Source organism: Myxocyprinus asiaticus, chromosome 7 (assembly GCF_019703515.2).
Source record: "Myxocyprinus asiaticus isolate MX2 ecotype Aquarium Trade chromosome 7, UBuf_Myxa_2, whole genome shotgun sequence".
Taxonomy (NCBI): Eukaryota; Metazoa; Chordata; class Actinopteri; order Cypriniformes; family Catostomidae; genus Myxocyprinus; species Myxocyprinus asiaticus.
The window spans coordinates 16,517,248-16,534,804 of record NC_059350.1 but is presented as its reverse complement, the minus strand read 5'-3'; the positions used below and the strand labels follow the sequence as shown (position 1 = coordinate 16,534,804).

The following is a 17,557-nucleotide window of genomic DNA, read 5'->3' as shown; positions in this document are numbered from 1 at the left end:
TTAGTTATTAACTGAAAATCTTCACATTCATTTTTGGATAAACTATTCCTTTAAATGCTACAGTTCTCAGTGGTCACCGTTTCTTCAGCTTTGTTGGTGTTGCTTGTTTTGTTTTTCTCTTATTCCTGAAAATAGATTCTGGATGAGTCAGACCTTCTCACAGAAATTCAGTTTTCCCCATCCCCATCAGTTTTGTCTTGCTAATGATCTTAAGTGACATACAGTGAGATATATGGAACTGTATTTTAATCATAGCACAAGACAGATGAAGCATAACTGGATCCTTGATAGCCTTGTGAGTCCCACTGGTTACATAACCACCAATCCTGCTTCATATAAGTTGCCTTGCATTTAGCTCAACTGTAATTCTTACCGCTCTGTGTTTGAACTCTGCCCTGGTGAAAAAGCTATCTTCCTTCTTCCTCTCACAATCACTCATTTACTCATTCTGTGCACACCTGAGGCAGAGTAGCCCACCCACAAACTGATGAAGCATCGTGCTTCCTTGCATTTCCCTCTTTCTCTCTCACTCTCTTCTCTTACCACTATGTAGAATAGGTTTCTCTCTTAAGCCTGCTCTGCCATTCATAGCTGTCTGTGCCCAGTGCTCATCAACAATGCAATCCGTTCCCGTGATCTTGCCCACCTTTAGCTGTTTTAGCACTAGTGAGACAACCAAGGGAAATGGAGAAGAGAAAGCTAGAGAGTATTTCTTGTTGTTTTGCACTTTTATTTGCCTTTGTATTCTAATAGCCTGGATGTGTTCCATACACGTCCTGAAAACATGCATGATAATTACCAAATGCCTCACGGCTCTTTGATCTGTGTGTTCTCAACCCCTATCTTTAAAAGGATAGTTCACCCAAAAATTAAAATTCTGTAATAATTTACTTACCCTCATGTTGTTCCAAACCCTTATGACTTTCTTCCATAGAAAACAAAAGGATATGTTAGGCAGAACGTTAGCCAATGAAAGTGAATGGTGACTGAGGCTAACATTCTGCCTAACATATTCTTTTGTGTTCCATGGAAGGAAGTTAAATTGGTTTTGGAAAAACATGAGGGTGAGTAAATGATGGCTGAATTTTCAGTTTTGGGTGAACTATTTCTTTAAGGTTGTTTATTCTTCCACACTAGTTCAACTGACCATGGTGTCACTCATCAAGAAACCATTTCATTAACAATCAGAATCTGCTACAGAGGTGAGATCCCTCATTTGTGATGCTGAAAGTTAATGGAGCGGCCTGCACAAAAGTGTGTCTGTGAGAGGCTCCATCAGCCCAGCAGGGGGTGACCATCTCTCTGGCGGAGAAGTCAATACCATCCACTCTCCCATAACACCCTGCTTCTGTTCAGGTCAGAGTGCTGGACATTGTCTGCTTTGACCTAGTGGGAATCTAATTTAATGAGAGAGAGAGAGAGAGAGAGAGAGAGAGAGCAAAGACCTGATAGACAGATATAAAGAGAGTGCAGAGCATGAGCTTAAGGAATTGTATAACCCAATTACTGCTCGAATACTTTAACTTAACTGTGTTGCACCTCAGCTATTCTATACTTTCTCTGTTTTTATCTTTCTCATTATCACTGCATATTTAATTTCATAATGTAAAAAGGAGCTGTATCAGGAATATCAGGAAAAGCCAACAGCACCAGATAAAAGGAGATACAGAAAGCACACATAGGTAACCTTACACACACACAAGTAAACACTCAGACAAACAGCGTACCAGTGCAGAGAAAGGGAGAATGATTTATGTGTGGAGGTTGTGTGTGCACTCGGGGGGCTTGAAGAGACCCATTGGGGGTTGTTGGCAGGTCTAAATTACCTTTATTAGAGCCAACGTCTGCAGCTAACACTGCTGTTACTCATAGAGAGGATCAGCCTGTCCCCTTAGAGCAGCACACCTACAGTAAGCACTGCTACCACACACACCAGGACACATATCCGATGAGATCCCCTACTAATGCTAGACAAGACCAACTAATGAGATCACAAATCACTGGGACATCACAATTACATTCAGGTTACTTTTATGTCAGTACCACTATATTAAGAGCAGTAATAGCATAGTAGTTAAGGCTTTGAATATCTAATGTAAATATTAAATCAATGTGAAATGCAAAGCGTGTTACAGTGATTTCGGTAAAATCACTGTAACGCACAGCCTCTCCATGGCTTTTTGCTTTTAAAAAATGATGAAAACAGAAATATGATACAATACACCAATGTTCAATAAACAGTTAAATATATTATTAATAATTAGTAGTTAAATCCCTCTACCAAGGAAGCCTACAAGCTTAGCATAAAATAGCATAATGCGGCGGTCCCATAGATACTCTATTTCGTAACATGCTAGACAACCGTTACACTTTCTCCTATGATAGAGCCACGAAGGTTTTTATCCAAGTAAATAAAAGAATCTCTGCACACACACACAACAGTGCTTCCATGATTAAATGATGGAGAAAAGACCTCTTAATGCCATTTGATGTACAAAAAAAGCCAAGATGGGACTTGTGATAGAAATCAAGTATTTTTCAGCCTATGTAAGGCATATTGTAACAGTTTTAACCTGTTGATGTGCATGCCCCTCCCCCTCCCCCCAAGAACTGATGTCACTTTGCTTAAATTAGTTCTCATATACTATATAGTCTGGTCAAAAAAAGAGTTAATAATGTTGACAAATTATAAAGATGTATAATTTGTCAACATTATGAACAATTTTGAACAGCACACTAAATGGTAAATGTGAACTAATTTAAGCAAAGTAAAGTCAAACCCATGGGTGGGGTCAATGAGCATCAACAGGTTAATAATTTTAAGTACCTGAAGTCTTAACTATCACCAAAACGCAGAATGGGACATTTTTGTCTGCAAGCACTCTTCATGCGGGGTTCAAAGTGCCGCTGGCGTTGCCGCCCTGACACGAATCATGAATGAGGCTTCACAATTGCTGTAACAAAGCGGATAGCCACATTCTACTGGCAGATTAATATTGTGGAGAGTTTCAGTTTAAGAGATTTAATGCCCATTGCAATGAAAATGCAACCTAGTTCTTTCAATTAGTCAACCTCCAGGTTAGACTTTGGGAAACATTTATTGTTACTTGAAGTGGTGCTATTTTAGTGCATTTCTATCTTTATAATGTGGAAAGCTTTGTTTGAAAAATGTTAATAAAGCATTATATTGTTACATTATGTTTTGTTTTCTTTCCTAAAAAGGGAATAAATTAATTTTGACAGGAAAATTTGTATACTGTATAAAGTTTCAAATTTCAGCACTTTCAAAATCTGCAATTAATTGCAATTAATAAAAATAAAAATAAAAATAAATAAAAATAAAAAAAACGATTTATTGCGATTAAAAATTTTAATCGACTGACAGCACTAATAATTAGTTATGCACTGAAATGAAAATTCTTGGCTGAAACAGAAATCCAAAATTATTATTTTAAATTATACTTTGTTTGGAATAAATTACTAAATTCAGGCATGAAACTTTGAATGACACAAGCTGATAGGTTCTTTGAACTTTTTATATATTAGCCAATCGGCTCACTCACATGTTATATGTCAAGCCAATCGGCTCACATGGTGTAAGCTGATAGGTCCTTTGTCATGTAAACGTGTAGCCAAACAACTTGTGTATTCTCTCTTTGTCTAACATTTCAATTTGCTCAGTTTGAAGAAAGCTGGTTTTACTGAGTTTTCTCAGAAACCCTCCACCTCCCCTGCTTCACATGTCTAGATCTGCTATATGGGGATTGTATTTATGTATAGTTGTGCAGCAGCATGTTATACATGCTTGATGCAGTATGTCTTATGTTTTTCTAATTGTGAAGCAGTAGTAGCATGTCCACATGCTTAACTCAGTATGTCTATGTTCTAGCTGTAGCAAGTCACCGTGCGAGCTCTGTAGCAGCAGCAATCTACCAGATCTAGTCCACCGAGACCAATATTCAATCAATATTTCATACCCACAGTAACATGCTAAATCTTTCCGAAAGATGCCATGACTGAACTAAACAAATTCTAAATATTATATTATATTATATTATATTATATTATATTATATTATATTATATTATATATTAATTTATGTTGTATGGTTACACTTGTTTTTCCTCCAGGTGGATTTTAAGCTCAAACAACTTTTAAAATATTTAGAAGATTATATTTTAAAAATATTGCCCTCTATTGATTTAAAAACTGACCTTTGGCTAGTTTAAGCACATTTTTACCCTAGTGAGTGCTGCTAATAAGAATACACAACAAAGGACAAATGCAGATTTTCCATATTTTCCAATTCCATTTTTCTTGAATGCGTCTATAATCAATGTTGTAATTATTGCTATCAACATATCGTCCATTATCAGCTGCTGTTTACATTTAAATGTGATTAAACTAGGAGAATGTCTCAATGTTTTTGATGCCGGATTTTAAGGTAATGATTTCTGTTTAAATTTTCAGCCAAGATTTTCGCCTTTTTTTCCCTCTTTCGGACGAAAATCTCTGGTGGCTAAAATTCTGACGCATCCCTTTTAATAATAGTCAGAATAAACAATTCTTTCACCAGGTAATTTGCCAACCAACAAAGCAACTTAACGCATTAATATAGAATGTGCGGTCACAGCCTTCATTTTAATTGCTTTGAATGCAGCTCAACCAGGCAGAATTTAAAGTTATAATCATCTGTTTTATAATCTATGTTGGTAGAGGTGAGCTGGAACCTTTAAACACAGATTGCTTCCTCTCTGTAGTTAGTGTTCTGTAAGTTTCTTTGGATTAAACAGTCTGCAAAAAGAATACCATACAGTACCTCTCCCTGGCCTGCACTACAGGTATGTTTAGCAGTATTTTTTGTCAACCCCTTGACATTTTTCTGCACTTCCTCTCATTTTATATCCAACCAGTTCCCCATATAATGATCAGGCCTCATGATGGCACAGTTCCCACATCATCCTACAGACTGTTCACTAGCCTGTATGACCTTTCCAGGCATGTGCTGTAGAAGCATCACCAGGGAAACAAAGCATGTTCAAATGGGTGCTGATTCACTCAGGTTGCCATGCTACCCACAGGGAACTGTTGCTGTGGGTGGGAGTTTGGCACATCCACCCTGAAATGCAGCCAGTTGTGCTTTCAGCCACACCTGAACGGAGCCTTGTGTCACAGATATACAGCTCAGCTTGAACTCTCAAACCTAGAACTTAAAGAGGTAGTTCACCCAAAAATGAAAATTCTGTCATCATTTATTCACCCTAATGTTGTTCCAAACCTGTGTAACATTCTTTCTTACATTGTTAGGCAGCATATTAGCCTCAGTCACCATTCATTTTGACTGCATCTTTTTCCATACAATACTGGGGCTAACATTCTGTCCAACATTTCCTTTTGTGTTCCACTTCAAATAGGCTGTCATGCAGATGAGTGAGTAACAACATAAGAGTGAGTAAATAATGACATAATTTTCATTGTTGGGTGAACCCTCCCCAGGATTCTCCTGTTTACATTCAAAAGCCAAATCATCAATCAAGTCAGTTTGCTCAGATCATTCAGACATTTCAGGAACAAGTGAAATGAGACAGCAAATCCAGCTGTCTAAACATATTACTCCACAGAACAGCCACACACTCTTTTTCAGGCAGTAACACCAGTCTCTTCAGCTGAGGCAAATGTACAGTCTCAGAGCAATTTTAGCTATGAAACCTGAGTGTTGATTAATGCATCCCATATGACATATGAAAATAACTCATTGAACAAAATAAAGCACATATCAATATTGAAAAATGTGTGGCATCTCTCTCTCTCTCTCTCTCTATCTATCTCTCAATTCAATTCAATTCAATTCAAATGTGCTTTATTGGCATGATACGTTACAAAGTATTGCCAAAGCATTTGCAATGTTTACATTGAATCATAATCAGATGAGAACAAATGATATAATTACTAAATAAAATATAAATTAACATTTAATGTAGAATTGTGTGTGCGTGTGTGTGTGTGTGTGTGTGTGTGTGTGTGTGTGTGTGTGTGTGTGTGTGTGTGTGTGTGTGTTTGTGGGCGCATCACTGATTGGTTGACTCCTCCCTCTTTTTGTGGCAGGCATCAATGTACTATGCCGCTAGTAAAATGCAATCTCTTCTTTCACCTAATAAATACTGAAGTTGTGTATTATTGTCCAACTTTCTGAAGTCAGGGCAAATTGTTTCAAATTTGCTTAAATGTTTGTAATTAGTTTTGTTGACAAAAATATAATTGTGCCACCATATTAATTTATTTCATTATAAAACTAACATTTAATAAAAAATAAAATAAAAAAAAAGTTTTTGAAATTGATGACTTGGACCAAATAATAAAGAATAGCAGCCAATAAGTGCCCAACATAGACGGGAACTCCTTCAATACTGTTTAAAATCATCCCATGCTGTTGTATTTCTCTGTTTAGGGCCAAATAACATTCAAGTTTACTTTGTTTTTGTGTTGTTTCAGTCCAATAAGTCAGATCATTTTCTTTTTGTACTTCAATAATTTGGTTAGGGTGAATTTTGTGGATGAGGGTGTCAGTGTCCTGAAGCACACTGTTGTTAGTCATGTTAGTTGTGTTAGTCTGTTTTTGCAGCCTCAGGACCATCTGAATGAGGGGGCGTTTTTGTCAATATTAATTTAATGTTTTTTAGGGCTTTAAAATGATAAAAGTTGGGGTCACAAATTTTTAGATGTTTCCAAAATCTGATACCTTGTTTCTCAATGCGAATCAATAGAGGGTACTGGCCTAATTCTGCTCTGCATGTATTGTTCAGTGTGTTCCTCTGGATTCTGAAGATACTCTCACAAAACTCTGCATGCAGGGTTTCATTTGGGTTTTTGTCCCATTTGTCAAATTCATGATTCAGAAGAGGACCCCACACTTCGCTGCCATATAATGTAATAACTGATTGGAATATTTTGAGCCAGATTTTATTTGATATTTCAAATTGTATACATTTTTTGATGACATAGAAGGCCCTTCTTGCTTTCTCTTTCAGTTCATTCATGGCCAAGCTGAGGATACCAGTTTCACTTATTTTCAACCCAAGATATGTGTAGTTTGTGTCATGTTCAATATCAAGGGTGAAATTGGGTCTCTTTCCCTGACATCTGAGTCTTTTATGAAATGTTAGTATTTTAGTTTTGTTAGAGTTAATAGTCAGGGCCCAGGTCTGACAGAAATTGTGCCAGATGTCTAGATTCTGCTGTAGACCCTCTTCTGTTGGAGACAGCAGGAGCAGATCATCTGCGAACAGCAGGAACTTTATGTCGGAGTCATACAGTGTGAGGCCAGGTGCTGCTGATTGTTCTAGTAGTTTCGCCAATTCATTAATGTATATACTGAAGAGGGTCTGTGATAGAGGTATGTAGGGTGAATGTTCTGATGTTCTATAATTTGGTAAGAATCCAATCTGACTTTTGCTTAAGACATCATCTGCAAAACAGCTTCCACAGATTACTGCTTACACAGATGCCTCTGTAATTGATTGGGTCAGAGTCGTCTCCACTCTTGAATATGGGCGTTATGAGTCATTTATTCCAGGTGTCAGGGAAATGACCAAAACTCAGAACGAAGTTGAAGAGTTTTAATATGGCCAATCTAAATTTGTGGTTTGTATTTTTGAGAATTTGCTTAGAATGCCATCTGGCTGGCAGGGCCTGTATTTTATAAATTAATTATTTTTCTGTTATTGGGTAGTCTAATGGGTTTTGGTACTTTCCAATTGTGTATTCCATATGGTTTAGTTTTTCATATATATAGGTTTGTTCTGTATTCATGTTTATTTTGCTATAAAGTTGTTCAAAGTGATTTTTCCAGGTATCTCCATTTTGTATGGTTATTTGGTCATGATGCTTTTTATTCTGGAGATTCCAATTGTCCCAGAAGCTGTTTGAATGTATAGATTCTTCAATTGTTTTGAGCTGATTTTGGATGCACTGTTCTCTCTTCTTTCTGAGAGTATTTTTATACTTTTTAAGTTCTTCACAATAATGAAGGCGTAAATCTACACTGTCTGGTTGTCTATGTTTTGATTTGCGAGCTGTCTTAAATTTGTCATCATAATTTTACAGTCCGAATCAAACCATTTTTCGTTATTTTGTTTTGGCTTATTAATTTTCCTAGTGGTTTTAATGTTAGATATTGTTGCCAAATAATCAAAAATGTAATTTATATTTTCTACAGCCAGATTTACGCGTCTCCATTGTGAGGATAAATGGTTTCTATAAGGTTATCTATGAGTGAACATACTTTGGGGTGGCCAGGTATTGCTGTCAGGTATTTTTCAGTGCTGCTTTGGACCCATCTGTAATGCTGTTTAATGTTATACAGCTTAGTGGGTCATGGATGCATGTTAGTATTTTTTTTGTCCTTTTTAGATACACAGTAATTTGGCTGTGATCTGATACTGACATTGGTTAGTGGTTTGACCATGAATGCTTTGAAAGAGAATAGATCTAAATCTGTGATCATGTATTCAACTGTTGAGCAACCATGAAATGAACTTTAGGTGTATCTTCCAAGAGAACCCCTCTCACCCTGCCATTGACGAGGTACAGACTGAGGCTTTGGCAAAGCTGAATTAGAAGCTTCCCGTTTTTATTCATTTGGGGACTGGCTCCAAGGGCTGGGGACACATCCTTGGAAAATGTACGTAATTTTGTGGAAAGCTCTATCTCCGAATATATAGTTATTCCCACTGTTTGTGGTGTAGTCGGGTAGGGATCCCGTTCTTGCATTTAGATCCCCACACACCAGCACATTTCCCTGGGCCTGGAAGTGGTTGATTTGATTGTAGAGAGTCTCAAAGATGTCTTCATTATAGTAAGGAGATTCAGAGGGAGGAATGTAAAGAGCACATAATAATAGATTTTTTGTTGTTGTTTGACTAAGCTGTTTATTTATTTTGAGCCAGATATGGGATTCTTCTTTTTTGACTATTTGGATATATTTATCAATTTCTAGTTTGTGCCAAAGGATTGTGCCCCCTGAATCTCTTCCACGTGTAAGTTGTTCATGTTTTCGGGACGATATAGACATTTCACGATATCCCTGCGGACAAAGAGTGACCTCATCAGTCCTGTGCCATGTTTCCTGTAATATTATTATGTCTATGTTCGATAAACATTTCTTAAAATCCAGGGTTTTGGTTTTACATCCAAAACTGGAGGAGTTTGTCAGTGGTTTCATGTGGTGAACAAACAATTTTAACAGTCCTCTAGAATAGAACAAACCCAACTTGAACCATATATATATATATATATATATATATATATATATATATATATATACAGGTGCATCTCAATAAATTAGAATGTCGTGGAAAAGTTCATTTATTTCAGTAATTCAACTCAAATTGTGAAACTCGTGTATTAAATAAATTCAATGCACACAGACTGAAGTAGTTTAAGTCTTTGGTTCTTTTAATTGTGATGATTTTGGCTCACATTTAACAAAAACCCACCAATTCACTATCTCAAAAAATTAGAATACATCATAAGACCAATAAAAAAAACATTTTTAGTGAATTGTTGGCCTTCTGGAAAGTATGTTCATTTACTGTATATGTACTCAGTACTTGGTAGAGGCTCCTTTTGCTTTAATTACTGCCTCAATTCGGCGTGGCATGGAGGTGATCAGTTTGTGGCACTGCTGAGGTGGTATGGAAGCCCAGGTTTCTTTGACAGTGGCCTTCAGCTCATCTGCATTTTTTTGGTCTCTTGTTTCTCATTTTCCTCTTGACAATACCCCATAGATTCTCTATGGGGTTCAGGTCTGGTGAGTTTGCTGGCCAGTCAAGCACACCAACACCATGGTCATTTAACCAACTTTTGGTGCTTTTGGCAGTGTGGGCAGGTGCCAAATCCTGCTGGAAAATGAAATCAGCATCTTTAAAAAGCTGGTCAGCAGAAGGAAGCATGAAGTGCTCCAAAATTTCTTGGTAAATGGGTGCAGTGACTTTGGTTTTCAAAAAACACAATGGACCAACACCAGCAGATGACATTGCACCCCAAATCATCACAGACTGTGGAAACTTAACACTGGACTTCAAGCAACTTGGGCTATGAGCTTCTCCACCCTTCCTCCAGACTCTAGGACCTTGGTTTCCAAATGAAATACAAAACTTGCTTTCATCTGAAAAGAGGACTTTGGACCACTGGGCAACAGTCCAGTTCTTCTTCTCCTTAGCCCAGGTAAGACGCCTCTGACGTTGTCTGTGGTTCAGGAGTGGCTTAACAAGAGGAATACAACAACTGTAGCCAAATTCCTTGACATGTCTGTGTGTGGTGGCTCTTGATGCCTTGACCCCAGCCTCAGTCCATTCCTTGTGAAGTTCACCCAGATTCTTGAATCGATTTTGCTTGACAATCCTCATAAGGCTGCGGTTCTCTCGGTTGGTTGTGCATCTTTTTCTTCCACACTTTTTCCTTCCACCCAACTTTCTGTTAACATGCTTGGATACAGCACTCTGTGAACAGCCAGCTTCTTTGGCAGTGAATGTTTGTGGCTTACCCTCCTTGTGAAGGGTGTCAATGATTGTCTTCTGGACAACTGTCAGATCAGCAGTCTTCCCCATGATTGTGTAGCCTAGTGAACCAAACTGAGAGACCATTTTGAAGGCTCAGGAAACCTTTGCAGGTGTTTTGAGTTGATTAGCTGATTGGCATGTCACCATATTCTAATTTTTTGAGATAGTGAGTTGGTGGGTTTTTGTTAAATGTGAGCCAAAATCATCACAATTAAAAGAACCAAAGACTTAAACTACTTCAGTCTGTGTGCATTGAATTTATTTAATACACGAGTTTCACAATTTGAGTTGAATTACTGAAATAAATGAACTTTTCCACGACATTCTAATTTATTGAGATTCACCTGTATATATATATATATATATATATATATATAAACATACATATAGGCTAATGCTCTGGCTAGTGGCGGTGCGGAGCAGGCTGCTTCTCTGTTGAGGTGTTGTTACTCATCGCTGGGGCTGCTTTGGGTCTTGGCTATTTTTGCTGCTGCTGGTATGGTGGCACAAGGTTCCGGTGATGGGGCACAGGGTGCTCATGTCTAGGATGCGGGTGTGGAGGCCGAAGGTGTGGGTGTTGTAGTTCAGGATGCAGGTGCGGGGGCCAGGGCGGAGATGCTGAGACACAGTGTGCCGGTGATGGGAACTCCAGGTTGCTGCAGTGTAGGGCTCAGCTGGGTGTGGAGAGAAGACACCGTATGGTGTTGCTGGGAGGATGCGTTTCATTGGCTTAGGGGGGCTGGACTGAATCTCTGTTGCTCTTTGAGGGAATGCCAGGGGTCTGGCCAAAGCAAACACATTCACGCTGTCTTTACGGAAATGGACGTGGTCGTGGATGTTGTGCATGTCCAGGGTAGGGTGATATGCCAGGTGAACATTTGGCATTCCAGCACAACCACGTGAGATGTCTGTATTTACTCTCTGTATGGTGCGGGGGTGAAAATAAGTTCTGGGTAGGAAGGTGGAGATTACTATTTTTGAGGTTGGGAAGGTCTGTGTTGCTTTTACTGCCACTCATGTAACTGACTGTGCCACTCGTTCTTGTTATGCCCTCAGGTAATTTGTCCCCACATGTATGATGATGTGGCTGGGTTCACCCAGTTTTTCTTTGCTGAGTTGTTGAAGGGCATTTTCTGTTTTTGGGCACCAAAGTTTTAATGTTTTGTGGTTGGGAAAGAGCTGTTTCTCATTGATGAACCTGCCATTTGAGTCCATTAAAATGACCATCTCTGCATTTCTAGACATATTTTCTTGTTCTTGGGGGCACTCAGGGGCTTCTGTCTATGTTTTTGGAGTGTTGGACTCAGGGGGTGTCAGAGGATGGTGTGCTGGCATCTGGGTGGTGTTTGGGTGTTTGAGCTAGGCTGTATGAGGGTCTCTGTCTGCTCTCTCAGACTCTGTATTACTCTTTCTCTCTGATGAGCTGCTCCTCCCTGACACTCTTCAACTCTTTGTTCAGGGTCTCTCTGTCCTGCTGTAGCTCTTTTATTTCTCCTCTCAGCTCCTCAACACTGGCTTTAAATTCTCTTGTAAGGTGACTGAGTTTGTTCTCCAGGTGTTGCACACGCTCACTGGATGTTGCCTGCAAGAGCACCAGTTCTTGTTCTACCTCCTGTAGAGATAGACTGCTTCGTATCTGAGTGAAAGACTGCTCCAGCTGTATGTCACAGTCTAGGATTGGCTGCACCTCCTCTAGCTCCTCCCCTGTGCTCTTAGCTTCAATATGGCTGTCTGTTCTCTGTGTTTCCTTCTCAGATTCTGCCAGTACTTTGAGGTTGTTAAAGTTTGCTTGAACAGAGCTGAGACATGCTTCACTCCCCTGAAATATTATAGTTCCATTGTGATATATGTTTACAGTAGGAAATGCTTTGTTGGTGTCTCCTTCTTCATGAATTTGAATTTGTCTCCCATTACAGATGCCATGTTTTTTACTCTTGTAGTATTTGCAGATAACTGTGTGCCAAGCAGTACAGTGTTCTCTGTAGAATAGCAGATTTGTGATAGTGGACTTGTCTCCTTTTAGAGAATAATCAGCCATTAAAGTGTCTGTTTGTTTTTTTGTTTGTTTTTTTCAGTAGATTGTGTTTATATGTTTTCTTATCTTTTACAGTCTTTACTTTCTGTGGGTAAGTAATGGAGTGGGGCACTTCTTCTGCTCGCTCCATTTTCAACCAGTGTTGCCAACTTAGCGACTTTGTCGCTAGATTTAGCAACTTTTCAGACCCCTTTTTCCCCCAAAAAGCACCTAGCGACAAATCTAGCGATTTTTCGATAAACCTTAACTACTTTCTGTTGAAGAGAGTCGCCAGTACTGCCCCGCGAGCGCAAGGTCTTGCTTTCCCACCGCAGGCACACCTCTCTCTGCGTCTACTCTGTTCAGTGAGTGGCAGAGAAGAGCAGCACAATCTGTTGACCGCACGGCAGTTGACATAGACATGAATGAGCTGCGCATGTGCAAACAGTGTTGCCAAGGACCAATCACTAATCTGTATTGTTTGCTCCTCCTTTGTTTTAATTTACACAATTTTATTTGACCGTTTAATTTGATTTTTATTCTTCACATGTGCTTATCACTGCCTTATCACTCACTATCACAGGGGTTTATTTAATTCCCGTTTCTGAACTCTCTAAATTCAGATCATTTATTTAGACTGTACATTGTACTTTATTCAAACACATAATAATAAACTTTAAACTTTATTAAACTTCTATATACATAATACAGATATAAATACAAATACACACAGCCTTGGACATTACACACACATTAAAAAAATACAAATAATATAGCTAACAGGAGGCTGTGTGCTGTGTGAGAAAAAATAAGAAAGGCATTTTGTAGCTTCTAACTTTCTCTCTGAGTGAACATTTTACATGTAAATACAGCCAAAATCACAGCACAGCCATTTTCTTTAACTTATATGTATGGTGATTTTTCCAGACGATGTTGCGGATATAAAATCAGGATTTTATCAGTGCAGAGCAGCAGCTTGGAAATTGCTTGGAAGTAACTGCTGGTTAGCATGTAGTCTTATTGGGCTGCGTTTCAGTCACTATTTCATACTCGTTCCATTGTCTGACAACAGAAACAGAAAAATATATAAATGAGAACAGCTTTATTGGGAATTCGGCTGTATTAAAATACAGCACAGAGAGCACAGAGAGTAGGAGAGAAGCAAATAGATGTAAAGGGCTGACACCTGCTGACACAAGGCAAAATGCAAATATGCCGCAATGACATCATGAATATGGTAATTAGCGCATGACGTCATCTAACAACATTTAGCGACTTTTCGAGCAAACTTTAGCTACTTTCCATTGAAAGTAGTTGGCAACAGTGTTTTCAACTGTTACTGTTCAGCTATCACTGACTCACTGCTATGCTGCTAAATAGTCAACAAATTAATTGTCCAACTTTTAGCTTATTTATTTTATTATAGTGTAGAAAGCAGTGTAAATGGAGGTGGTTACTCTGTCTTGCCTGTTTGTTGATAGGAGTTTGTTTTGGGATGATTTCTTATGTGTTGTCCTGCTATCCTTCTAGCTGATCAGAGTGCTGCTGCTCCTTAGTTGCATTTTTCAGACATTTTTCAAAAAATCAACAAGCAAAAAACAACAACTGATTCACAGTTATCTTGACTTTCCTCTTGTTTTTATCTTGAATGTTATGTAGATTTAGTCAGGTTTGGTTCTCGCTAGAGGTGAACATTTTTTACATTTGTCCTCTCTCTCTCTCTCTCTCAATACAGTATTTCTGTTATAAGGTCCTGCACCATTTGTCCTACAAACATGAATTGTTCCTCAAATTGTGTGGCTTGTTGTGGAGAGATTAGCTATTGCATTTTTTAAGCAGTCAATACGACAGTTTCTCCCAGGCAGTTGGGCTTGATATTGATATGGATATCCCAATTTGATTCGATTCCGATTCGCAAGCTCTCTTAATTCTAATTTCAATACTATTTGATTAGATTCTGATTCATCTGGGTATATTTCAGTTATAATGTCCATTTAGTTTAAATATTAAATAAATTCTCTCACAGCTAATGCTGTATATTACACTCAAATTTTGTACATTATAAAAATATTCATTAAAAAAATGATCAACAGGGCTAAAACTATACAGTTCAATTGCTATTTATTTACAGAGTGTATATTTTCAGCCAGGTGAAAATAACACCTGCCACACTGTACAGCTATTTGCACCCCAATGGTTGATTGGATATAACATAAATTAAATTGTCGTAAATTAACATAGAAATGTACAACAAATTGCATTGTCAGTGTCGCCTTCAGTGGTGTGGGGTGTAACACCGGTGAGACTGTGACATTTTGACCCAGTGATTCAATTCCATGATTGTCGCACGCTTTTTCCCATTCTGTTTCCTGTCTCCTCTCTTTATATTTTCTTTAATTCTACTTAATGCCAAAAAATTTATATAAATGTAATTTTACTATAGTAATATTGTAGTAACCATGGTTTTTGGCAGGAAACCATAGATTTTATGCAATTAATAATGGTGTTACTACAGTAATAATATAGTAACCATGTTTAATTCTGTGGCTACTATGATTTGACTACAAAATACCATGGTGATACTATCGTTACTGTAGTAAAACTACTATTTGTACTAGGGTTGGGGTACAAATAATATTTATTTTCACTGGGGTGTAAATATCATCTGCCATTTGTTTAAAGGGGTCATGACATACTCTTTTTTAATAATTTTATTATCTTTCCTGAGGTCCCACTTATAATGTTAGTATAGTTTTTTTTTTGTTTTGTTTTTTTTTTTGCACAAAAACAGTCATAATTTAATAATTTTCCACCCTGTCTCTGGCGCTCTGCTCTGGCCCTCTGTCTGAAATGCTTGGTTTTAGGCTGTCTGGACTTTAATGTAAATGCCCACTGTTGTGATTGGCTAACATCGTGCAGCCCTTCCAATAGAGCCATATTTGAAATTCAGTCTGAAGAAAATTAACAAACTCCACAAGACCACAACATTTATAAAACTGCATTTAAGGATTAACATATAACTCACATCCAACACATTTCATCTGAATATATTAAACCGCTCACTCTAGCAGCACCATAAACTATCAAATAGACATGTCATATGAAATATTCATGAATGAAATTGTTTACTTACGGATTTGCAGTCCAATAGTGTTTTAACCGCCCCATCCTTCAATAACAGTTCCTTTGACTTGTTCACAAGCATACAATACAATCCACGCTGAAATGTTCTGAAAACACGAACGTTATACAGTCCATGGTGATGTTGGGGTGCTTCAACCGGCTTCAGCAGGCCAAAGCAGAGACAATGGTCTTCAAATCTCACATCTTCCGTGTTTGTTAACACACAAGACTGCATGTGTTTCTCCCAGTCTGTGGCAGCAGCAGAATGAGACGCGTTTTTAAAAGTTGTGCTTTTACCACTCTTAAAATGCGGCGCACATCACCGGTGTTGTACGGAAACACATCAATACGATCAAAGATGTACATGTTTACAAAAGACAAACAATTAAAAATATCACAGATGGGTGCAAAAATGGTCCAGATGTATTTGGTCCTTGTGACGTCACAAGTTCCACGAATTCCAAACAAGCTGTTTTTGCAGCTTGGCTTAAATAAATATTATTTTTCTATTAAGGAGGAAGTTTTCAGTTCTAAAACTTAAAGTATGTTTTTATAGTACATTAACCTCTTATATATCAAAAGATCAAGGAAAATTTGATTCCTCATGTCATGACCCCTTTAACAAATAGAATTATCAACACAGCCAAAACTGAAGTAAACTTTAAACTAAAATTAATCTATAATGTGATCATTAAGATGTATATTGCCATTAATAAGAAAATCAATATTTTTACCCAGCCCAACCTGGCAGACAATAAAACAAGTGAAATCAGTTTAAATGAGGGTCCTGAGTGAAGTCTAGGGGCGAGAATATCTTAGATAGTTAGCTTTTTTGGCCTGTCAGCAACCACCTAACAGATACCCAGAACACCCTGGCAATCATGCAGAACACCATAACAAGCTTAAACCAAGCACAATATCTTAGCATCATGGTTGGTGAGTTGTGCAAGGATAAGCACCACTGACTTTACTTTTATTGGTTAAATTCATATTAGTGTCTTTACCCTCTAAAAACTAAATGCATTCCTTGGATCCTGTTCCTGTGAGTTGTTGTTTTACACATTCTAAAGTGTTAAAACCCACCTCTATTCCTCTTTCTCTCCCTCCACAGCCATGCATCTCTTTGGATTAAATTGGCAGCTGCAAGAGACTGAGGGCTATGCTTTTGAGAATGGCCAAGTCAAATCCGACGCCACGGCATCCAATGCAGTTACTGCCCTGTCTACTGAGAACAGTAAGGGTCATAAACAAGCATACAATCTGTTCAAGCCCCTTCTCAAGCACAAAACACATTTACATTTGGTAAATAGTTATAACATTTGGTAAACCCACACTCCCTTAAATAAACATAACTTGAGCTAAATAAACACCCCCACACTCTTTCATTACCCCTATGCCACAAACACTCCCACGCACACAAAAAAATCACACACTCCAAAACCATTTCCTTTGCACTCTGCCATCTTTACTGGCACTATGATCTGCGTTTCAGTGATCTGGGATGAATTAAAACCTCTTTGTGTGAACAAAAGCAACATGCTTACATTCCCCAGCACTTAGACACTAGTCTTACAGTATCAGGGCTCACACTTTGATGTGTATGCTGTCACAGCGCTGGCAAAAATGTCCAGGAACCATCTGTGCATAAGATGAGCCAAAAACACATTAAGGTGAGGATACTTAGTTCAAAGAAGAGAGTATTTTAGTGTGAGAATACGAGAGGGGGCTGTGTGTGTGCAGAATGCTCAATAAATGGGTTCTTAAGATTGTTTGGGTCTTTCAGGCCGTGAATTAGCTTTCTAATAGTGAGGATTGGGAGATGCCCTTGCACTCTGGAAACTCTACCTTTCTCTTTATCTCT

General features: G+C 38.2%; 1 protein-coding gene across 1 annotated transcript in view; it reads left to right on the top strand.

Annotated features, from left to right (window-relative positions):
* Positions 1 to 17,557, top strand: part of tenm3 (teneurin transmembrane protein 3) — a 211,850-nt gene that overhangs the window by 88,513 nt on the left and 105,780 nt on the right. The window contains exon 5 of the mRNA XM_051702870.1: positions 16,808 to 16,930. Within this exon, the coding sequence (XP_051558830.1) occupies positions 16,808 to 16,930 (123 nt within the window). The remainder of the gene's footprint in view (positions 1 to 16,807; positions 16,931 to 17,557) is intronic.